Below are 22,645 nucleotides of genomic sequence, written 5' to 3' on the forward strand. Positions count from 1 at the left end.
CTGTGTGTGGCAGTGTGCTGAAATGATGAACTGAGGTTGATCTGTGCTTCTATTTCCTCTACTGCCAGGCTCTCTGGCTACTCAGTGTGACAAAACAGGACGCTGCAGCTGTAAACCCGGTGTGATGGGGGACAAGTGTGACCGCTGCCAACCTGGCTTTCACACGTTGACCGAAGCAGGCTGCAGGTAAAAACCAGCACTAACAAGCCAATCAGTGTTACCAGCCACTCAGCATGTCATATTTATCTTTTTACTGCTCCAGATCAAACAATCTTAACGTTTTATTATGGTTCCTTCTAATGTATTTATCGTTTGCGCATCATGTGTTTATTTGGGAGTGAGATGGAGCCCGTCAATTTTAGGGTGTATCCCAAATGTAAAAAAATTATGTAACATTTATTGAACTTGGCAAGTCAGTTAAGAACAAATTCTTATTTACAATGACGGCCTACCCCAACCAAACCTGGATGACGCTGGGCCAATTGTGTGCCGCCCTATCACAGCCGGATGTGTAACAACCTGGATTCGAACCCGGGACTGTAGTGACGCCTCTTGCACTGAAATGCAGTGCCTTCGACCGCTGCGCCACTCGGGACCCTACTCCCAATATAGCACACTACCTTTGACCAGGGCCCTGTTCATACGTAGTGCACTATAGAGGGAATAGGAATCCATTTTGGATGCAGTTTAGAGTTCTGCGCCAGGCCAGCAATTGTCCTTTTACTTGATTTAAGGGAATAAACATGCTCGCAGCAGGTCTGCTTTAGATGGTGGCTGTCTGACCCATACTGTTCTTCCCCTCTCCCCTCCATCGTCCCTCTGCTATCCAGACCTTGCTCCTGTAACCCTTCCGGAAGCACACAGGAGTGTGATGTCCAGACAGGCCGTTGCCAGTGCAAGGACAACGTGGAGGGCTTCAGCTGTGACAGGTCAGCGTCAGACCTACTCGCTCCCTCCGCCACAGGGATTCATTACACAGACACACACACAACAAAGACAGCACACACACAAACATGATTTCCTTATACCAAAAAGATACTCTAACAAGGTGTGTTTTCAGTTAGGGATGTATTTTTGTCTGGGAATAGTTATGGGTTTAGAGTGACACAGGGTTATGAAAGACTGTCACTTAGGCAGTGAGATACGAGTTGGCTCCATTCGGCTCGTGCAACACAGTTTACGGGAATTGTTCATTGGGGAGGTAAACTGTTTTAAAGGTACTTTGCTTTGCAGCATTTCAGCTCCTCTTCTGTTATCACATCCTTATGTTGAACTACAAATGTTTAAAAGCAGCCCCTGACACACAGAAACACAGGAGAGTACCCCTCTCTCAGTGAAAGAATGCTCTGTATGTGTGCAAAAATGGAATTAGACCGGCCACATGGTTCCCCTAGCAGCGAAGGAGAAAATAGCCCATAGATAGCTCACCCCTCCCCACTGAGACAGACTGGCAGCCAGGCCTTCTATGGCTTCTCCCAAGCCCAGTCACCCAGCCAGTCACCGCTGGCTTGTTTGCTGCCTGGAACACTCTTCTCTCTGCCTTTGTGCAATGGCCACCACCTAACCCCCTCTCACCCCTCTACCCCAGATCTCCCACCCCCAAAAACAGCACCTTTCCCCTCCACAGCCCCAGCTCCACAGATGCTGGTGGGTGACACATTCCTCCCAGCCACCCAGCTGGGCCACAGATGGAATGAATAATAATAATAATGAGTATATTTGTCCCAAATAGCACCCTATTCCCTATAATGTGGCCTGGTCAAAAGTAGTGCACCATATAAGGAATAGGATGCCATTTGGCAGATGCTGCATGGTCACTCACAACAAGAGACTGAAATTACAGACCGGTGTTTGTCTGTCTGCCTTTTAGACGACAGCAGTTTCACAGTCTAATAAATTGTCATTCTCTCTGGCTGTCATTCAATTAAACTGTCAACGTATTTTAATCTCTGTTGAAATTTATACCCATATGATATGAGGACTCAAAAGGCAATGTAGGACTCATTATAGAATATAAGCTATGTCTCAAACTGAATGTCAATAGTTTCACATACAGTGCTTTAAGTATTCATACCCCTTGGCTACATAAGTATGCACACCCCTGACTGAGTCAATACATGTTATTAATACACGCTACCTTTGGTAGCGATTACACCTGTGAGTCTTTCTGGGTAAGTCTCGGTGAGCATTTCACACCTGGATTGTACAATATTTGCAAATGTTTTTTATTTTTTATTCTTCAAGCTCTGTCAAGTTGGGTGTTGATTGTTGCTAAACAGACATTTTTAAGTCTTGCCATAGATTTTCAAGTACATTTAAGTCAAAACTGTAACTCGGCCACTCGGGAACATTGTGTTTTGGTAAGCAACTCCAGTGTGGATTTGGCCTTGTGTTTTAGGTTATTGTCCGGCTGAAAGGTGAATTTATCTCCCAGTGTCTGGTGGAAAGCAGAATGAACTAGGTTTTCCTCTGGGATTCTGCCTGTTCTTAGCTCCATTCAGTTTATTTTTTTATCCCGAAAACTCTCTAGTCCTTAACGATTACAAGCATAACCATGACATGATGCAGCCACCACTATGCTTGAAAATATGGAGAGTGGTACTCAGTAATGTGTTGTATTGGATTTTCCCCAAACATAACTTTGTTTCAGGACAAAAAGTTAATATCTTTGCTAAAATTCTTTGCAGTATTACTTTGGTGCCTTGTTGCAAACAGGATTAATGTTTTGGAATATTTTATTGTGTACATGCTTCCTTTTCACTCTGTCAATTAGGTTAGTATTGTCGTGTAACTACAATATTGTTGCGCCATCCTCATTTTTTTTCCTATCACAGCCATTAAACTCTAACTGTTTTAAAGTTACCGTTGACCTCATGGTGAAATCCCTGAGTTGTTTCCTTTCTCTCCAGCAACTGAGTTAGGAAGGACGTCTATCTTTGTAGTGACTGGGTGTATTAATACACCCTCCAAAGTGTAATTAATAACTGCACCATGCTTAAAGAGATATTCAATGTCTGCTTTTTACATTTTTAGCCGTCTACCAATAGGTGCTCGTTGTGAGGTATTGCAAAACCTCCCTGGTCTTTGGGGTTGAATCTGTGTTGAAATGCACTGCTCGACTGAGGGACCTTACAATTATCTGTATGTGGGGTACAGAGATGAGGTAGTCATTCAGAAATCATGTTAACAATTATTGCACACAGTGAGTCCATGCAACTTATTATGTGACTTGTTAAGCACATTTTTACTCCTGAACTTAAAGGGATGAATACTTATTGACGCAAGACATTTCAGCTTTTCATTTGTAAAAAATAAAAAATCCACTTTGACATTATGGGGTATTGTGTGTAGGCCAGTGACACAGAATCTCAATTTAATCCATTTTAAATTCAGGCAGTAACACAACAAAATGTAGAAAAGGTCAAGGGGTGTGAATACTTTCTGAAGGCACTGTATCCAATCCTAAAGCCTAATTTTACCTCAGTTTTGTACTGGCAACTTTTTATGAAATCGATTGACTATATGTTGACTATCTATTTGCAGATTTAGACTTACCCATTGCGCATATCATTTTTTATGGACGTTGCAATTAAAAGGCTGTGGTTTATTTTAGGTGTAAGCTGGGCTACTTCAACATGGACCCGCAGAACCCTCAGGGTTGCACTCCGTGCTTCTGCTTCCAGCATTCCTCTGTCTGTGAGAGCGCTGAAGGCTACAGCATTGACACAGTCTCCTCCACCTTCAACCGAGGTGAGCCCATACACACCTTTTCATTATGGGCCGTTCTGGCTCGGACAAGGCCTATAATTTATTACGCTGGAGGAAGTTTCTAGAAATATTCCAGAAGTATGCAAATATCACTGTTAAGTTTTGGAACAGATATTTGTGATGTAAAGTTATTTGATAGAATTGAATGTAACACATTTGAAACCTGTTCCTAGATGATGAGCAGTGGACAGGCCAGCAGCGTGACAGCTCCAGTGTTTCAGTCCAGTGGTCCACTGGTGGGGAGATCTCCCTCATCTCCGATGACTACTTCCCAATGTACTTTGTGGCTCCAGGTACTCTGACACTAACTCAACAACTTTTATTGTGAAAAATGCATTTAAATGTTTTTTTTTTTTTTTTTTTTTTTTTTTTTTTTTTGTGGACTTCATTTAAGTGAGCCTATGGGGAAACCATGTGATTGCCCCAAATACCTATGGGAGATGGTGTCTTATCTCAAATGTGGCGACATTGTTGAAGTGATCCTAACAAGTATTTTTTGTTATGTCTTTACTGTAGAGCGGTTCCTGGGCAATCAGCTGCTGAGCTACGGCCAGAACCTCACCCTGAACTTCCGGGTGGACAGGAGAGACACACGTCTCTCAGCTGAGGATGTGGTTCTGGAGGGGGCTGGTCTCAGAGTGGCTGTGCCTCTCATTGCTCAGGGAAATGCCTATCCCGGAGAGAACATGCAGACGTTTGTGTTCAGGTGTGTAGAAATCATACAGACGTAACCCAGAGATGTGTATAGAATACCAGCATAACAAAAGTTCATCATTTGAAGTTGGCTTTTTACTGCATATTCTGTTGTAATAACATAATTTAGAAATTGTCACATAGAAAGCAAACGCATAAAGTTGTCGTACGTTATCTGATGTTGTGAATGCCCCACTAACTGTTTTTTTTTTTTCTTCTGTCAGGCTCCACGACAGCACAGACTATCCCTGGAGGCCCACCCTCACTCACTCAGAGTTCCAGAAGCTTCTGCACAATCTGACGTCCATCAAGATCCGTGGCACCTACAGCGAGAGAAGTGTGCACTCACTCTTCCACTCACCCTATTTCACTATGTAACCCATGCATATATCCTGCTTCAGGGCCTGTATTCATAAAGGATCTTCGAGCAGGACTACTGATCTATGATCATGTTTCCCCTGTCCATATAATCTTATATATTATGATCTAAAACACACAAAAAAACGGATCCTAGGTCAGCACTGCTACTTAGAGGCGCTTTATGAATATGGGCGTAGGACTACAGTAGTATCTGTCGGATTGGACCATGACAAGCGGCAAGTTAGTTCGGTCTAGCGAACTGATAAGCTTGAATTTCATATCCTTTTATCAGTTCTGAGGACATCATGGAGAGGATGTTGGAACTCCAGTCTAGTCATTATATTAGTGCGCAGGTTGTGGCTGAATACTTCTCATTTCCCCTAATGACACAACGAGGTGGTGATTTACCCTGTTATTGAAGTCATCAGATCCTCTCAGAACAAATATCCACATAAATCTAAGAACAAAGCCATATATTAATATTCAGTTACCCCATTACTTTAGACATGACCAGTGAGGCCTAATCAATGCATTAAAAATGAAAAGCTGGGAGACAAGAATGTTGGTGGTCTGTATCTTTGATTCCATGTTCACGACGGTAGGCAAGGCACTTTGGTCACCGTGTCAGCCTAGTGGTCTTTCTTAAGACAAGATACGCATATGATCTAATCAGCGCTCATCGCTCCCCAGGTGCTGGTTACCTTGACGATGTGAAGCTTATCACGGCGAAGAAAGGTCCCGGGAGCCCAGCTCGCTGGGTAGAGAAGTGTACCTGCCCTCAAGGCTACGTGGGACAGCACTGTGAGAGCTGCGCCCTGAGATACAGGAGGAGCAGACCAGACCTGGGGCCCTTCAGTTCCTGTGACTCCTGCAGCTGTAACGGACACAGTGACACGTGCAACCCCGACACAGGTCAGTGAGATGGCAATGAAAGGGGTGAGTCCCAAATGGTCCCTATGTAGTGCACTACTTTAGAGCCAGGCCCATAAGGAAATGATAAAGCCCAGAGGACTAGAGGATAGAGACAAGTCCTCAATCACCACATGACTGGTTGGGTAAATGTCCCAGACAGGAGTCATGCAGTAGACTTGGGCACCTGTGACTGTATTTGTATCTGCTTGGCGAATTGTGTCTGTGTTTGGAACTGCGGGGGGTTCAACATTAAATGTCCCCTTTATAGTACAGTGGAACAGAACAGAGAGTAACAGATCACACTGTCATCCAGTAATAACCCACTGCTATAAAGATATTTATCTGTGTGCCCAATGGTGTCAAACATGACTGATAGGCAGGCTACTCTCTCCTCATCTACTCTAAAGAGGTGTCTGGATGGAAAAATAATGGGGCCCTTTAAACTCATCTTAGACTCCCCTCTGGTGGCGGCTAGAGGCATGACGTGTGTGTTTTTGACTTGTCTGTTTGAAGGGATGTGTGACTGCCTACACAACACAGCTGGGCTCAGTTGTGAGAGATGTAAAGACGGTTACTATGGAGACTCCACTGTGGGGAGTTCCAGCGACTGCAAGCCCTGCCCCTGCCCCGGAGGATCCACTTGTGCTGTTGTGCCCAAGACAAAGGAGGTTGTCTGCACCAACTGTCCTACTGGAACCACAGGTAATAATAAATGATTTGCTGTACACTTTTTTATTAAATATATAAATAATCTGGTATTGAGACAGACAATAGACTTTAGACAACCGACTTTGTCGATACATAGAACCACAAGTAATTAGAACTGGTTGGAGTACTCTGTAGATTGTTTTGAAAGTTAAAAATATTTTGGGTCGGCAGGGTAGCCTAGTGGTTAGTGTTGGACTAGTAACCGAAAGGTTGCAAGTTCAAATCCCCGAGCTGACACGGTACGCATCTGTCGTTCTGCCCCTGAACAGGCAGTTAACCCACTGTTCCTAGGCTGTCATTGGAAATAATAATTTGTTCTTAACTGACTTGCCTAGTTAAATAAAGGTAAAATAAATCAACTTTAATTATTTACTATTAATTCACAAAATATTAAAATACACAGTTAAAAACATAAATAATATTTCCAAATTGTGTATTGTATGTACAGTGCCTTGCGAAAGTATTCGGCCCCCTTGAACTTTGCGACCTTTTGCCACATTTCAGGCTTCAAACATAAAGATATAAAACTGTATTTTTTTGTGAAGAATCAACAACAAGTGGGACGACATTTATTGGATATTTCAAACTTTTTTAACAAATCAAAAACTGAAAAATTGGGCGTGCAAAATTATTCAGCCCCCTTAAGTTAATACTTTGTAGCGCCACCTTTTGCTGCGATTACAGCTGTAAGTCGCTTGGGGTATGTCTCTATCAGTTTTGCACATCGAGAGACTGAAATTTTTTCCCATTCCTCCTTGCAAAACAGCTCGAGCTCAGTGAGGTTGGATGGAGAGCATTTGTGAACAGCAGTTTTCAGTTCTTTCCACAGATTCTCGATTGGATTCAGGTCTGGACTTTGACTTGGCCATTCTAACACCTGGATATGTTAATTTTTGAACCATTCCATTGTAGATTTTGCTTTATGTTTTGGATCATTGTCTTGTTGGAAGACAAATCTCTGTCCCAGTCTCAGGTCTTTTGCAGACTCCATCAGGTTTTCTTCCAGAATGGTCCTGTATTTGGCTCCATCCATCTTCCCATCAGTTTTAACCATCTTCCCTGTCCCTGCTGAAGAAAAGCAGGCCCAAACCATGATGCTGCCACCACCATGTTTGACAGTGGGGATGGTGTGTTCAGCTGTGTTGCTTTTACGCCAAACATAACGTTTTGCATTGTTGCCAAAAAGTTCAATTTTGGTTTCATCTGACCAGAGCACCTTCTTCCACATGTTTGGTGTGTCTCCCAGGTGGCTTGTGGCAAACTTTAAACGACACTTTTTATGGATATCTTTAAGAAATGGCTTTCTTCTTGCCACTCTTCCATAAAGGCCAGATTTGTGCAATATACGACTGATTGTTGTCCTATGGACAGAGTCTCCCACCTCAGCTGTAGATCTCTGCAGTTCATCCAGAGTGATCATGGGCCTCTTGGCTGCATCTCTGATCAGTCTTCTCCTTGTATGAGCTGAAAGTTTAGAGGGACGGCCAGGTCTTGGTAGATTTGCAGTGGTCTGATACTCCTTCCATTTCAATATTATCGCTTGCACAGTGCTCCTTGGGATGTTTAAAGCTTGGGAAATCTTTTTGTATCCAAATCCGGCTTTAAACTTCTTCACAACAGTATCTCGGACCTGCCTGGTGTGTTCCTTGTTCTTCATGATGCTCTCTGCGCTTTTAACGGACCTCTGAGACTATCACAGTGCAGGTGCATTTATACGGAGACTTGATTACACACAGGTGGATTGTATTTATCATCATTAGTCATTTAGGTCAACATTGGATCATTCAGAGATCCTCACTGAACTTCTGGAGAGAGTTTGCACGCCCAATTTTTCAGTTTTTGATTTGTTAAAAAAGTTTGAAATATCCAATAAATGTCGTTCCACTTCATGATTGTGTCCCACTTGTTGTTGATTCTCCACAAAAAAAATACAGTTTTATATCTTTATGTTTGAAGGCTGAAATGTGGCAAAAGGTCGCAAAGTTCAAGGGGGCCGAATACTTTCGCAAGGCACTGTACTTATTTCTTAATTTAGTTTAGAAGTTGTTGGTATGTTCATATTCACATAATCCAAACTATGAATTGCGTCTTTCTGCAGGCAAGCGCTGCGAGCTGTGTGACGACGGTTTCTTCGGAGACCCCCTGGGGGAGAACGGACAGGCGAGGGTCTGTCGGGCCTGTAAGTGTAGCGACAACATCGACCCCAACGCTGTGGGCAACTGTGACAGAGAGACCGGGGAGTGCCTCAAGTGTATCTACAACACAGACGGCTTCTTCTGTGACCGTTGCAAAGAGGGCTTCTATGGAAACCCGCTGGCCACCAACCCCAACGACAAGTGCAAAGGTAAGACGAGAAAATGACCAGCATGACTTTTGGGTCAGTGTGTGTGTATACTCGCGTTCCACATACTGTACAGATAGATATGGCTGATGTGTTTATTGGTAGTAATGGGGGTCTCTTCCCCCTCCTGTGTTAATGGGGGTCTCTTCCCCCTCCTGTCCCCAAATAGACAGTGTTCTGTTCCATTGTACCGTGTGTACAGTTCAGATAAGATGTACTATACAGAGGTGACTGATGCTTGCTGTGTTAGCCATGGATTTCTCTTGTCTCCCCTGTCCCCAGCCTGCTCCTGCTCTCCATATGGCACAGTGGACAGACAGACCAGCTGTCTACAGGTCACAGGCCAGTGCCAGTGTTTCCCCCACGTCACCAACAGGGACTGCAGTGCCTGTCAGCCTGGCTTCTTCAACCTGCGGAGCGGAACAGGCTGTGAACAGTCAGTAACAGTACCCACTTTGCCAAGTGTTTCTTAGTAGGAATAGAGGTCTATGAAGCTTTTCCCTGTCGGATTTTGATCACTGTACCTCAACTGTTGATATTTTCTTATTGGAAATAGAGGGCTGTAATACGTTCTCTGTCGGATTTGGATCGCTGGTATGTTTCTAAGTTGTAATGTGACTTTACCTTCTTTGATATCATGACAGATGCAACTGCAATTCTATTGGGTCCACCAACGGTCAGTGTGACATCGGTTCCGGTCAGTGTGAATGCCAGCCCGGCGTCACCGGTCAGCGCTGTGAACGCTGTGAGGTCAACTTCTTCGGATTCGGATTGTCAGGCTGCAAACGTACGCTTTCTCTTTCTTAAATCTCACTCTAATCTCTCTTTAACATGATAACTCTGAGAATGCGCCTTAATGAGCCATGCAGTTGTGTGTGACTATATTACTTGAGTAGGTTGTGACATGGTCTAATGGGAAGAGAATATCGTCAAAACCTGAAGACTGTCGAACTGTATTTATTGTAATGTATTTTCAACCTCCGCTCTGAAATCACACTCATGTTTCAAGAGCCTCTTTAATTTTGGCCAGTTTCTCATCTCCCTTTATTTTTCTGCTGCTCTAGCGTGCGACTGTGACCCAGAGGGCTCCTCGACAGCCCAGTGTAAAGAAGATGGCCGCTGTGCGTGCCTTCCAGGCTTTGTGGGAGCCAGGTGTGACATGTGTGAGGAGAACTACTTCTACAACCGCTCTACTCCCGGCTGCCAGCAGTGTCCGTCCTGTTACTCCCTCGTCAGAGACAAGGTAAAGAATCTTGGTCTTTTCGTCAGTGGATTATTTTGTCAAAGTTGAGTTCTATCACACCATCTCTTCTCCGTCCTTTCCGGTCTGTCCACTGTCTCTGTCCAATAAACTTCAAATATGAAATATAAAATATTTTAAAATATATATTTAATAAAGTTGAGTGTGCTTAACATGTCTGTACAGCTGCATGGGAACCCACTCTAAGCCTTGTGGTTTTACTCTTACGTAGGTGAACCAGCAGAGACAGAAGCTGCATGACCTGCAGACTTTGATTGACAACCTGGGCTCCACGTCAGAGACTGTGAGTGACAAGGCGTTTGAGGACCGACTGAAGGAGGCAGAAAAATCCATCATGGACCTACTGGACGAGGCTCAGACCAGCAAAGGTGCAGCAGGCCTTGACCCTTTCAGGGATTTTATGATGTTGACATGTAATGTCTCGCTTGCTTGAAGAGATGCTGTTCTATTCAATAACCATTAGATTAAATTGATCATATGAATTTTTTAGGACATAATGGGTCAATCAAACAAACGTTATTGTCCCGAGAGGGGAATAGGTTGAAACAATGCTGTTCTTGTCAACTAGAATTAGATCAAATGAATCATGAATTTGAGTTTGTTTTTTGTTTTTATTGAAAGATTTAGGCAGAGATTAAACCCCGGTGTCCGGGGCCACACATGTACATATATAAAATGAAATGTCCCTTTTTCAGGACCCTGTCAAAGCTAATTCGTAAAAAGGGTTTAAACACTGTTTTCTATGTTTGTTCAATGAACCATAAACAATTAATGAACATGCACCTGTGGAACGGTCATTAAGACTAACAGCTTACAGACGGTAATTAAAATCACAGTTATGAAAACCTAGGACACAAAAGATGCCTTTCTACTGACTCTGGAAAAACACCAAAAGAAAGATGCCCAGGGTCCCTGCTCATCTGAGTGAATGTGCCTTAGGCATGCTGCAAGGAGGCATGAGGACTGCAGATGTGGCCACGGCAATAAATTGTCCATACTGTGAGACGCCTAAGACAGCGCTGCAGGGAGACAGGATGGACAGCTCATCGTCCTCGCAGTGGCAGACCACGTGTAACAACACCTGCACAGAATTGGTACGTCCGAACATCACACCTGCGGGACAGGTACAGGATGGCAACAACAACTGCCTGAGTTACACCAGGAACGCACAATCCCTGCATCAGTGCTCAGACTGTCCACAATAGGCTGAGAGAAGCTGGACTGAGGGCTTGTAGGCCTGTTGTCTGGTGAGGACCTGCCTTACATCACCGGCAACAACGTCGCCTATGGACACAAACCCACCATCGCTGGACCAAAAAGTGCTCTTCACTGACTAGTTGCGGTTTTGTCTCCCAGGGGTGATGTTCAGATTTGCGTTTATCGTCGAAGTAATGAGCGTTACAGCGAGGCTTGTACTCTGGAGCGGGATCGATTTGGAGGGGGCTGTGTGTCACAGCATCATCGGACTGAGCTTGTTGTCATTGCAGGCAATCTCAACGCTCTGCGTTACAGGGAAGACATCCTTCTCCCTCATGCGGTACCCTTCCTGTAGGCTCATCCTGACATGACCCTCCAGCATGATAATGCCACCAGCCATACTGCTCATTCTGTGCGTGATTTCCTGCAAGACAGGATGTCAGTGTTCTGCCATGGCCAGCGAAGAGCCAGGATCTCAATCGCATTGAGCACGTCTGGGATCGGAGGGTGAGGGCTAGGGCCATTCCCCCCAGAAATGTCTGGGAACTTGCAGGTGCCTTGGTGGAAGTTTGGGGTAACATCTCACACAAGAACTGGCAAATCTGTTGCAGTCCATGAGGAGATGATGCACTGCAGTACTTAATGCAGCTGGTGGCCACACCAGATACTGACTGGTTCAGGGACACATTATTCCATTTCTGTTAGCCACATGTCTGTGGAACTTGTTCAGTTCATGTCTCAGTTGTTGAATCTTATGTTCGTACAAATGTTTACACATGTTAAGTTTGCTGAAAGTAAATGCAGTTGACAGTGAGAGGACGTTTATTTTTTGGCTGAGTTTACATTGGAGTATTTCCACTCAGAATGGGAGTTGTGAATGCTGCTTTTGTTTTTTCAGATGTGGACAAAGGCCTGCTGGAGCGCCTGGGGAAACTGAACAGCACACTGACCACTCAGTGGAATCGTTTGCAGAACATCAGGAACACCGTGGACAACACTGGAACCCAAGCCGACAAGGCCCGCAACCGGGTCCGAGACGCCGAGAACCTGATCGGCCTCGCCCGCGAGGAACTGGATAAGGCCAAGGATGCCATCAGCAAACTGGTGGGTTGGTAACTAAGGATGCATCCCGAATGTTACCCTATTCCCAATATAGTACACCACTTGCTCATATGGCCCTGGTCAAAAGGAGTGAATTATTTCGGGGAAAGGATGCCATTTGGGACGCAACCTAAGACACTTGGAGGACTGATCGCATGATCTCACAGCCTTATCGAATTTGGATGTAGTATATTTTTATTGTTACTGTTCTTGTTGCGTAAACCCTTAGTTTATGTTTGTTCCCAACCATAGCACACTGATGAATGCCTTCGTCCTGCATGAGAGAAACAACGGGAAGTTCATTGATTCCCTACTTTATTATTTTTCTCCTCCAGGACTTCAAAGCACCCTCCATCAGTGGAGATCCCAACAACATGACCCTTCTGGCAGAGGAGGCTCGCAATCTGGCCGACAAGTGAGGACTGTAGCTACAATGATGAAATAATTATGTTCTCTGAAATGTATTGCTCCATACAATCCACTCTGGTTTCCTGATATGCAATTCTTCTGAGTGGGAGGGGGGAAAGTGCACATGCCAAATAATAAACACCCTATCACCACTTTTGATCTTATTATTTTATTATATTCTTGCGCTGCAAGAAACCAAAAGACAGCTTTCTGCTTTGTCTATGAAAAACAAATCCAATCCCTCTGTTTCCTCTGCAGACATAAAATGGACGCGGATCAAATTGAGAAGATCGCAAAAGATGCCAATGACACGTCCACCAAGGCTCTCAACCTGCTGACAAAGACTCTAGATGGCGAGGGCAAGACCAACCAAGACATTGATGAGCTCAACAGGAAGTATGTCACTGTCTGCAACAGCACTTTTCTGTGATTCCTCTCTCTCTCTCTCTATCTCCTAAAAACTAAAATGAAATCATACTAACGTTGATCCTGTCCGGAGAATGTCTTATAAGCTCGTACAGGTTCAAATCCCCTCAACAGTTTTATAATTGAACTATCATGTTCATCCACTCAGGTACAATGAGGCAAAGGACCTGGCCAAGAACCTGGAGAAACAGGCCAACAAGGTGCATGCTGAGGCAGAGGAGGCAGGCGACAAAGCCCTGAAGATCTACGCTAACCTGACAAGCCTGCCACCTTTCAACACCAAATTACTGGAGGTCAGTTACATGAAGTGACCGTAACCCTCTTTTAGGTGGAGACCGTGTCTCCATCCCAAATGGCACCCTATTCTCTATATAGTGCACTACTGGTCAAAAGTGGTGCACTAGAAATGGAGTAAGGAGCCATTTGGGATACGGCCACTCATCAGGAATCATTTCAATGAGTTGATGAATTTAACAAACCTTTGAAATATGTTCCCAGTCTGAGTGAGTGACAGGTTACTCTTCAGAGTCATTGAAAGGGTTTGTGTATCACAAGACATACATGTAAAGGGCCGTCGGACATTACTGAAGTAGTTTTAAAGTCTGGAAGGATAACTTATCTTGACATCTGATTATAGGACGAAGCGAGCAAGATCAAGAAGGAAGCGTCTGACCTGGACAAGCTGATTGACAAGACAGAGAAAGAGTACAACGACTTGAGGGATGATCTGCGAGGGAAGGAGACTGAGGTCCGCAAGCTGCTGGAGAAGGGCAAGACGGAGCAGCAGGTAGGACAAGAGAACTTTACTTGGGGTTGCAAAAATTCCGATAACTTTCCCAAAATGTCCAGGTTTTCTAGAAATCCCGGTTGGAGAACTCCCAGATTTCCTGCTAATTCACTCCTGATTCCAGGAAACTTCCAACCAGGAGTTCTGGAAAACCTGGGAATTTTGGGAAAGTCACCAGAATTTCACAACTCTACTTTTATTTTGTCTTTCTGGTGTCTATAAGCTTTGCTCTAAATAGATCTATGTCTCATGTAGAGCTTGTGATGGTTTCACCCCCTTTGAAATTGCTAGTGTGTGTGTCCATTTTAAGATTTAGCTTTAACATGCCTCATTAAACAAGGCATGCAATTGAAAATGACCACATTTGCATATGTGACGAATTACCACAGCATTGATTGGCCTCCTCACTCGTTCAGCCACTAAGTATAGTGATAATGAGCAAGCCGTGAAGTCAGAATTATTCTTATTAATTGAGCTGTTTTGTCTGTTTTTGTTGTCTATGGGTTGAGTCCCAAGTGGCACCATATTTCCTATAAACTGCACTACATTTCCCAGAGCCCTATGGGGAATAGGGTGCCACTTGTTATACAATGGAACTAATGACTGTCTCTATCTGTCCCTGCAGACTGCCGATCAGTTGCTGGCTCGTGTCGATGCTGCCAAGGCGCTGGCTGAGGAGGCCGCCAAGAAGGGGAGGACCACCTACCAGGAGGCCCAAGACATTCTGGGAAATCTGAGAGGTACTTAGTAGCAGGGCTGGTGAAGAGGCCAGGGAAATGCCCCTTTCTGCCTGATGGTACAGGATTTATTCAGAATGGTTGGAGTGAAAACCATATCGAGACCACAATGCATTTAGCCTCAGATGGATGTTAAAGAGAGAATATATAAAATATGGTTATATTATTGAGATAGGTTGAGTAAACACACTTTCTTCTCATTGTCTTTGGTGCGTCCAACACAGACTTTGACAAGCGGGTGAATGACAACAAGACGGCAGCTGAGGACGCCATGAAGAGAATCCCAGAGATCAACGCTACCATCATTGCGGCCAATGAGAAGACCAAGCAGGCTGAGGGGGCACTAGGCAACGCAGCTGCAGATGCCAAGGAGGCCAAGAGCAAGGCAGAGGAGGCAGAAAAGATAGCCAGCGCTGTGCAGAAGGTACATAATATTACTGGTATATTGTTATATTATAGCTAGGTAATTCATGACCATTTATGCTACTGTCTTGAAATGACGTGGCCAAAATCAGTGGTGGCCTTGATATAAACAGTGTTTCTCAGTAGATTAAATGTTTTGAATATCTATTATTTTTGTGGTCATCAAATGTGATGTTTCACATAGAATAATAAACCCACTTTCAAATTGTCAACATGCATTAATCCCCCTCTGTCTGTTCACCCCACAGGGTTCTGCTAAGACCAAGGCGGATGCAGAGAAGGCCTTTGAGGACACTATGATGCTGGATGGGGAGGTGAACGGCATGATGGACCAGCTGAGTGCAGCCGAGGCAGAGCTGGCCAAGAAGAAAGCTGAGGCCGACCAGGACATGATGATGGCTAGCATGGTGCGTGTCTGTCTGGTCGGCATCCCAAATGGCCCCCTATTCCCTGTGTAGTGCACTACATCTGACCACGGCCAATAGGGCTCTCGTCAAAGGTAGTGTATCATATAGGGAAATAGGGTGCCATTTGGGATGTAATGTTCTCTGTCTGTGGCTCTGTTGTTTAAATCCAATGATGTCATTAGATTCTCATAACCTTAGGAACCCAATACTTAGGAATTCCTAGAAGATCTCTTTGGGTTGGAAACCAGAGAGCTCTGAGAATGTTTGAATAGAAGCCGTCTACACAGAGCTTGAGTTGCTCAATGTTTGTAGTTCTTGTCAAAGTTGTTTAGAGAAAAAATAAACAATGAGGCTAAACATTAAGCAAAGGAAGTGGATGAACACTGCTGAGGATTAAGGAAGTCTCACAAGTGTTTTACAACTGTTTTTGTTCGTTGTGGTCTGAAATTCTGACTCTGACATGTCAACTATGTTGTTTTGGTATTTCAGGCATCGGACAATGCGAAGGAAGCGGAGGACAACGCCCGCAAAGCCAAGAGTGCTGTCAGGACTGTTCTCAACACCATCAACGACCTGCTCAAGTCACTGGGTGAGTGAATGGTATTTGATTAAGCAAACTGGTTATTTTTGTGTAGGTGAGAATACGAGCAGGGATATAATTTAGTATTGTCATTTTATGTAATCATTGTTTCTGGCTTGTGCATTGTGTGTAAGCAAACAATATTCCATTACTTGCACAAGTCAAAATGACTACTGACTGTCTTATATCATTGAGCTTATACCTCCTCTGTCCCGGTTCAGGCAACATTGACAAGGTGGACCTGAGCAAGTTGGGCTTGATTGAGGGGTCACTGAAGCAGGCCAAGGACAAAATGGCGAACAGCGACCTGGACCGCAAGCTGGCGGAGCTGAATGATGTGGCCAAGAGCCAGGAGGAGATGATCACCGACTACGACAGGCAGATCAGGGAGATCCGGTCTGACATCGCCAACCTCAATGACATCAAGAACACTTTACCTGACGGCTGCTTCAACACCCCATCCCTAGAGCGACCTTAACCCCCTCTCTCTCCACCACCTGTACCCTCCTTCCTCATATCCCGTCTGTTCCGCTCCTTCCTCATATCCCGTCTGTACCGCCCCTTCCTCATATCCCGTATGTACCGCTCCTTCCTCATATCTCGTCTGTACCGCTCCTTCCTCATATCCCGTCTGTACCGCTCCTTCCTCATATCCCGTCTGTTCCGCTCCTTCCTCATATCCCGTCTGTACCGCTCCTTCCTCATATCCCGTCTGTACCGCTCCTTCCTCATATCCCGTCTGTACCGCTCCTTCCTCATATCCCGTCTGTACCCTCCTTCCTCATATCCCGTCTGTTCCGCTCCTTCCTCATATCCCGTCTGTTCCGCTCCTTCCTCATATCCCGTCTGTACCGCTCCTTCCTCATATCCCGTCTGTACCGCTCCTTCCTCATATCCCGTCTGTACCGCTCCTTCCTCATATCCCGTCTGTACCGCTCCTTCCTCATATCCCGTCTGTACCGCTCCTTCCTCATATCCCGTCTGTACCGCTCCTTCCTCATATCCCGTCTGTACCGCCCCTTCCTCATATCCCGTCTGTACCGCCCCTTCCTCATATCCAGTCTGTACCGCCCCTTCCTCATATCCAGTCTGTACCGCCCCTTCCTCATATCCAGTCTGTACCGCCCCTTCCTCATATCCCGTCTGTTCCGCTCCTTCCTCATATCCCGTCGTACCGCTCCTTCCTCATATCCCGTCGTACCGCTCCTTCCTCATATCCCGTCTGTACCCTCCTTCCTCATATCCCGTCTGTTCCGCTCCTTCCTCATATCCCGTCTGTTCCGCTCCTTCCTCATATCCCGTCTGTACCGCTCCTTCCTCATATCCCGTCTGTACCGCTCCTTCCTCATATCCCGTCTGTACCGCTCCTTCCTCATATCCCGTCTGTACCGCTCCTTCCTCATATCCCGTCTGTACCGCTCCTTCCTCATATCCCGTCTGTTCCGCTCCTTCCTCATATCCCGTCTGTACCGCTCTTTCCTCATATCCCGTCTGTACCGCTCCTTCCTCATATCCCGTCTGTACCGCTCCTTCCTCATATCCCGTCTGTTCCGCTCCTTCCTCATATCCCGTCTGTTCCGCTCCTTCCTCATATCCCGTCTGTACCGCTCCTTCCTCATATCCCGTCTGTTCCGCTCCTTCCTCATATCCCGTCTGTTCCGCTCCTTCCTCATATCCCGTCTGTACCGCTCCTTCCTCATATCCCGTCTGTTCCGCTCCTTCCTCATATCCCGTCTGTACCGCTCCTTCCTCATATCCCGTCTGTTCCGCTCCTTCCCACGTCTAACACTCGGGCAGAATGCCACCTTTTTACCAAAACTTTTTTTCTTTCTTTATTTTTTCTTTGCTTTGTCTTTGTTTGTCTTTTTTTTTTACAAGAGAAGCTAAGTTTCATGGTTTTAAAGAAAGAGAAGAAGCAGCTTTGACATGCAGAAACGTGAAATGAACTAAGGGCAGTCGACAAACATGCATCCATTCTCCTTCGGTGCAGCAGGTTAGGAGAGGTGTGGCATACCTCGCTCCCGAGTAATGAAAACCCACATGACTGCACCACCTCCAGACTTCCTACACTTCTACGTGTAGGACCGTTACACCGTCTTGTTTCATCACAACCTAAACCACCCCGACAGAAAACAAGGAGAAATGTCCTCAGCCTTTTCAGATGGGTGCATGTCATATGATATAGCATTTGTTTTATTTGATATGATATCTAACAAGTTATCCTTACCCATCATTCTAGACCGAAGGGCATGCTGGGAATGGTTTGTCTGTGAGATATTTTTTAGCTATAGGTATTGTTCAACTTCCAGTACATATGTGCCATCCTTGGTGTTATCAACCATTTGTTTAAAAAACAAGCAGTGAAGGAATTCTCACAAGTTTATACATTTTGTTTGCCTTCATTCGCTTCCAAAGCTACATATATTGCATGGAGAAAGTATTCCTGTTATTATTACACATTTTTACAGTATTCAACTCTACTGCACATTCTGCTCCATACCCACATTAAATAATCCTACAGTTTACTATAGAATACTACAGTACTTTGTATAGAATTCTGTAGTAAAGTGTAGTGTAGTAAACTGTAGTATACTATACTACACATTGCACTACAGCATTTCCCAAACTCTGTCCTCTGTCATTTCCCAAACACCACTGATTCAAATAATTAACTCATCAAGCTTGGATTATTTGAATCGGCTGTGTAGTGCTAGGGCAAAAATACAAAAATGCACCCCTTGGAGTCTCCAGGACAGAGTTTAGGAAACGCTGCTGTAGTATATAACGATCATTGGCAGTACTTATTATAGAATCGTGTAGTATACTATAGTAAATATTACAGTATACTATGGACCACAAAAATACTACAGTAATATCTGCAAAAACACTGCAGTAATTACTGTAGTGTATATATATATTACAAGATTAATTTGTGTCTACCCTGCCCATTCCCATATCCCAATTTGTGGCACCAATAAGTTACAAGCCTACGTTTGGTATCGTATAGATTATATATATGTGTTCCCTGCAGGTTATAAAAAGGAGCAGAAGCTCTGAACTGTCTATTCAGACCTCAGTCCTATCTACCTACAGGTATGGTAAATTTTATTTTGTGTATTTTTCCAAGTAGGTTTCCTCAAGGATAACATGTCAAAGATAATAAAACAAAAACATTATAGTAAATACTACAGTTATTTCCTCAAAAAACCCTACAGTAAATACTACAGTCCGAAAAAACACTACAGTAATTACTATAATATATACTAGTTTTTTCTTACTACAGTGTATACTATGAAAAGGAAATACTACAATCATGTCTGCAAAACTACAGTAAATACTACAGTATTCACTGTATTTTTACACTACATTCACTTTTTTCACTACAGTATTTTTTCACTCCACTGAATACTACAGTAAAGTCTCCAAAAACACTACAGGGAATACTATAGTATTTAACGATAGTATACCTTAGTATTTTTTCATGTGGGCATGCATAACTGAAAAGCTGTTAAATGAAACCAGCAAGTGGGTCTTTAAAATGACTCTGATATTTTTGACATTTGAGACAGTCCTGTACCGCCCAGTGAAACAATATGGTTAAATATAATTGTATGTAAAAATATATATATATATAATTAACACTACAAATCTTGTTTTTTGTCTGATGTTTTTTCCTCCCTAAGCTGCTGCTTAAAACAGGTGTATTGCAAATCACACATTAATATTTTTTAAGACAAAATTCTACACTATGCAACTTTGTACATTTTGCGTAGCAAGACTTTATCTGATACACTGGTGCTAATAATTATTTCAAATGTTATATTTTTGTGTGAATGTTTTTTATTATGATATAGAGTGAGGAAATATTATTTGTGTAAATATATGCTTAAATGATTCAGGGCTGGCTGATTGTTAAATCCAAGACCCAGCGGCCATAGGTTATATCGCAAAAAATCAACAAACCTCCACATAATATATAAATATATATGATAAGTTCTGTGGTATAATATGCTTGCTTGTGTACATGGCTCGGTGTTGCCTCAGCTCTGCCATTATTAATTTGTGTTTAATTATCAGTGGGTGGTCACCAATTAATTGATGAATGCTTTTAAAACGAGATCAAAACAATGCTTTTAAAACACCTTTATCCTTGACTGATAACTTCAGGACTGTGTGAGAGATGGCCCTAAAGAAGCCATCGGTCTACATTAAGCCTATCGTTTCATTTTACTGAATTTAAACCGACTCCAAGAAAATAAGCTTGTTCACAAGTTGGTAGTTAACCATTTAGTGTTGTGTCTTCATATGTGGTCAATATTCACATCACTTAGTTCCTAACGAGGGCGTCACGTTTATCGCACACATTACGTTTCAGACAAACACTCTTTTCACACATAATTGTCTCCTCACACGTTCGCTACTCGGTGTCCTCGCATTTCAGTAGAACAGCAGGGATTTTGTTGATGGGTCCAGAACATCAGCCTGCCAGCCGCGATACAGTAAATGAATAGGTTATAACCTGGAAACCACTCATCCTTCCCATTCAACATCTCTCATCCTCAATACACCAATACTCACTCCTTTCCTTAGCCTGCCTCCTATCATGTTATTTGTTGGATAGTTGTTAGCTAACCTTTTACCCACAATTTTATAGATGTGGCAGCGGCTAAAACGATGTACACTGCATTGAACCATCTTCTGCCGTCTCTTAACCCTCCAGGCTACCACACTGCTGTGGAAGAATGTGCAGCACATACTGTTTGATGTATAAAACAGTATTTCTAATTTATAATGTCTCAAGTATTTGTATTATTTTGTTGCAGTAGATGATGATGATATGTATGTGTTGCACAATCTTGTTGTGGTCATTTGGCTATGGAGGGCATGTTCTGTTGTACAATATAACACAAAGGCACCAATTCACTGCAACGTTTAATTTGTGAGGACCTGAGAAAACCCTGTTTGTGACCCACTTGCCTGTAAATCCAATCGTAACATTTGAAATAATAAAACAAATATTACAGGAATTGCTTTCGTTGACGTGTGATTATGTTAAATGTCATGCTGCCTCAGGGTTCTTTCTGTACGTTGCATTTGCTGAAATATATATACAATTTCTTATTAATCTCTTATTTTATCTCTGTTTAATCTTGAGGTTATTTAGTCTTTAGGACGTTCAGGAAAATATATTTCAGTATGCGGTTGTTTTTTTTGCCTCGTGTAGGGATTGTGAAACACCGTTTTGATAAATAATTATTTGATGATGATCTTGAAATTACTGTAAAATAAATGGATGAGATTTCAGAAACGGGTATGCATTAAAATATGTACTTTGAATGAATGCCTATTGATGCCACAATGTTCCTTGTCTGTGCAGTGAAGCATGCCAGTGTATTCGCAGAAATAAGATGCAACCCTTATCTTCCACTGCTGCATTCATGGTCCCCAAAAAATCCCCTTCACTCTCCAAGCGAGTTTAGCAAACAAGTTTTGACTGCACGTTGAATTGACACGATCAGAAATGTCTATTGAACTGCTAAAAAAAATGTATTGAAATTGGGGTCTTTTTGTGTCATGTTTTCCTTTTTAGAATTATTTCTGTACATGCAGGAGGGGCCCTAACAAATCACCGCTCCTGTGTGTTTGTGTGTGTATGTGCCGAGGGTGTGGTGTTGACAGGGTCCTGTGCTAGCGAGAAGGGTGCGGCTTTTAGGGCGCGTGTGTGTGACTAGTGCACACCTCAGTCGGTCTGATCACCGTGTCAGAGCATGACACTGTAAGGGTGTGGCAGCCATTTTCAAACAGTACAAAACTCATAGCCCTTAGGCACCTTTTTTTCCCTTATCAGGAATGTACTCATCGCTGAAGGATGTGTCTTTCTGTTTGTCTGGCTTCACGTCTGATTCCAAGGGTGTGGCTATAGAATGTTAAAAGGTACATTCCATGAATCTGTACATTTTTTAAATCATGGAAACTTTTACAAATGAGTCATAGGAAAAATATCAGATTTATTGAACAGGTGACTAAAGTTGCCTTGTGAACTGAACAAATATGATCATGTGTATGAGGTGTGAAATTCAGATTTTCAAGCTTTGTCTGTTCTTTCACCTGGAACTGACTTGTGTCCCTTTTTATGGTGTTATTATGCTTCGCATGGTGTTCCCCACCCAAAGTCGAACAATACCGTCCATATGTTCAAACACGAAGTGGGTGAATCATTCTTATTCTGGATTGGTAAATAACTGCCAACCCTTGAGGGGATGGAAACAAGCATTATTACTACGGTGAATGTTCTATACAAAGTGCTGTTGCTCAGGAACAAATTTACGTTTCCAAATAAACAGACTGAAGTGATGTTGGCAGATGATAGGTATTGGGTTGAACAATTTCCAGGCTGCGTGTTAAATAGGTCTTCTGACCTCAATGGGACTTCCTGGAATAAATTAAATGTTTATATAAATAAGAGGGGGGGGGGGGGGGGGGGGGGGGTTGTTGCACATGGTTTAGCTTGATTTAAGCAATCAAGTTGATCCTGA

General features: G+C 43.5%; 1 protein-coding gene across 1 annotated transcript in view; it reads left to right on the plus strand.

The window, feature by feature from the left end:
• Positions 1-21,136, plus strand: part of lamc1 (laminin, gamma 1) — an 80,995-nt gene extending 59,859 nt beyond the window's left edge. The window contains exons 6-28 of the mRNA XM_021589534.2: positions 69-186; positions 831-929; positions 3,614-3,750; positions 3,942-4,061; positions 4,285-4,474; positions 4,686-4,798; positions 5,512-5,733; positions 6,247-6,435; positions 8,540-8,785; positions 9,065-9,218; positions 9,427-9,569; positions 9,847-10,025; positions 10,255-10,411; positions 12,139-12,344; positions 12,677-12,756; positions 13,008-13,145; positions 13,324-13,468; positions 13,813-13,962; positions 14,588-14,702; positions 14,924-15,123; positions 15,371-15,529; positions 16,019-16,118; positions 16,331-21,136. Of these exons, the coding sequence (XP_021445209.2) occupies positions 69-186; positions 831-929; positions 3,614-3,750; positions 3,942-4,061; positions 4,285-4,474; positions 4,686-4,798; positions 5,512-5,733; positions 6,247-6,435; positions 8,540-8,785; positions 9,065-9,218; positions 9,427-9,569; positions 9,847-10,025; positions 10,255-10,411; positions 12,139-12,344; positions 12,677-12,756; positions 13,008-13,145; positions 13,324-13,468; positions 13,813-13,962; positions 14,588-14,702; positions 14,924-15,123; positions 15,371-15,529; positions 16,019-16,118; positions 16,331-16,587 (3,617 nt within the window). The 3' untranslated portion in view covers positions 16,588-21,136. The remainder of the gene's footprint in view (positions 1-68; positions 187-830; positions 930-3,613; positions 3,751-3,941; positions 4,062-4,284; positions 4,475-4,685; positions 4,799-5,511; positions 5,734-6,246; positions 6,436-8,539; positions 8,786-9,064; positions 9,219-9,426; positions 9,570-9,846; positions 10,026-10,254; positions 10,412-12,138; positions 12,345-12,676; positions 12,757-13,007; positions 13,146-13,323; positions 13,469-13,812; positions 13,963-14,587; positions 14,703-14,923; positions 15,124-15,370; positions 15,530-16,018; positions 16,119-16,330) is intronic.
• Positions 21,137-22,645: the final 1,509 nt, after the last annotated feature.

The sequence above is a fragment of the Oncorhynchus mykiss genome, chromosome 28 (genome assembly GCF_013265735.2).
Source record: "Oncorhynchus mykiss isolate Arlee chromosome 28, USDA_OmykA_1.1, whole genome shotgun sequence".
NCBI classification, from domain to species: Eukaryota; Metazoa; Chordata; class Actinopteri; order Salmoniformes; family Salmonidae; genus Oncorhynchus; species Oncorhynchus mykiss.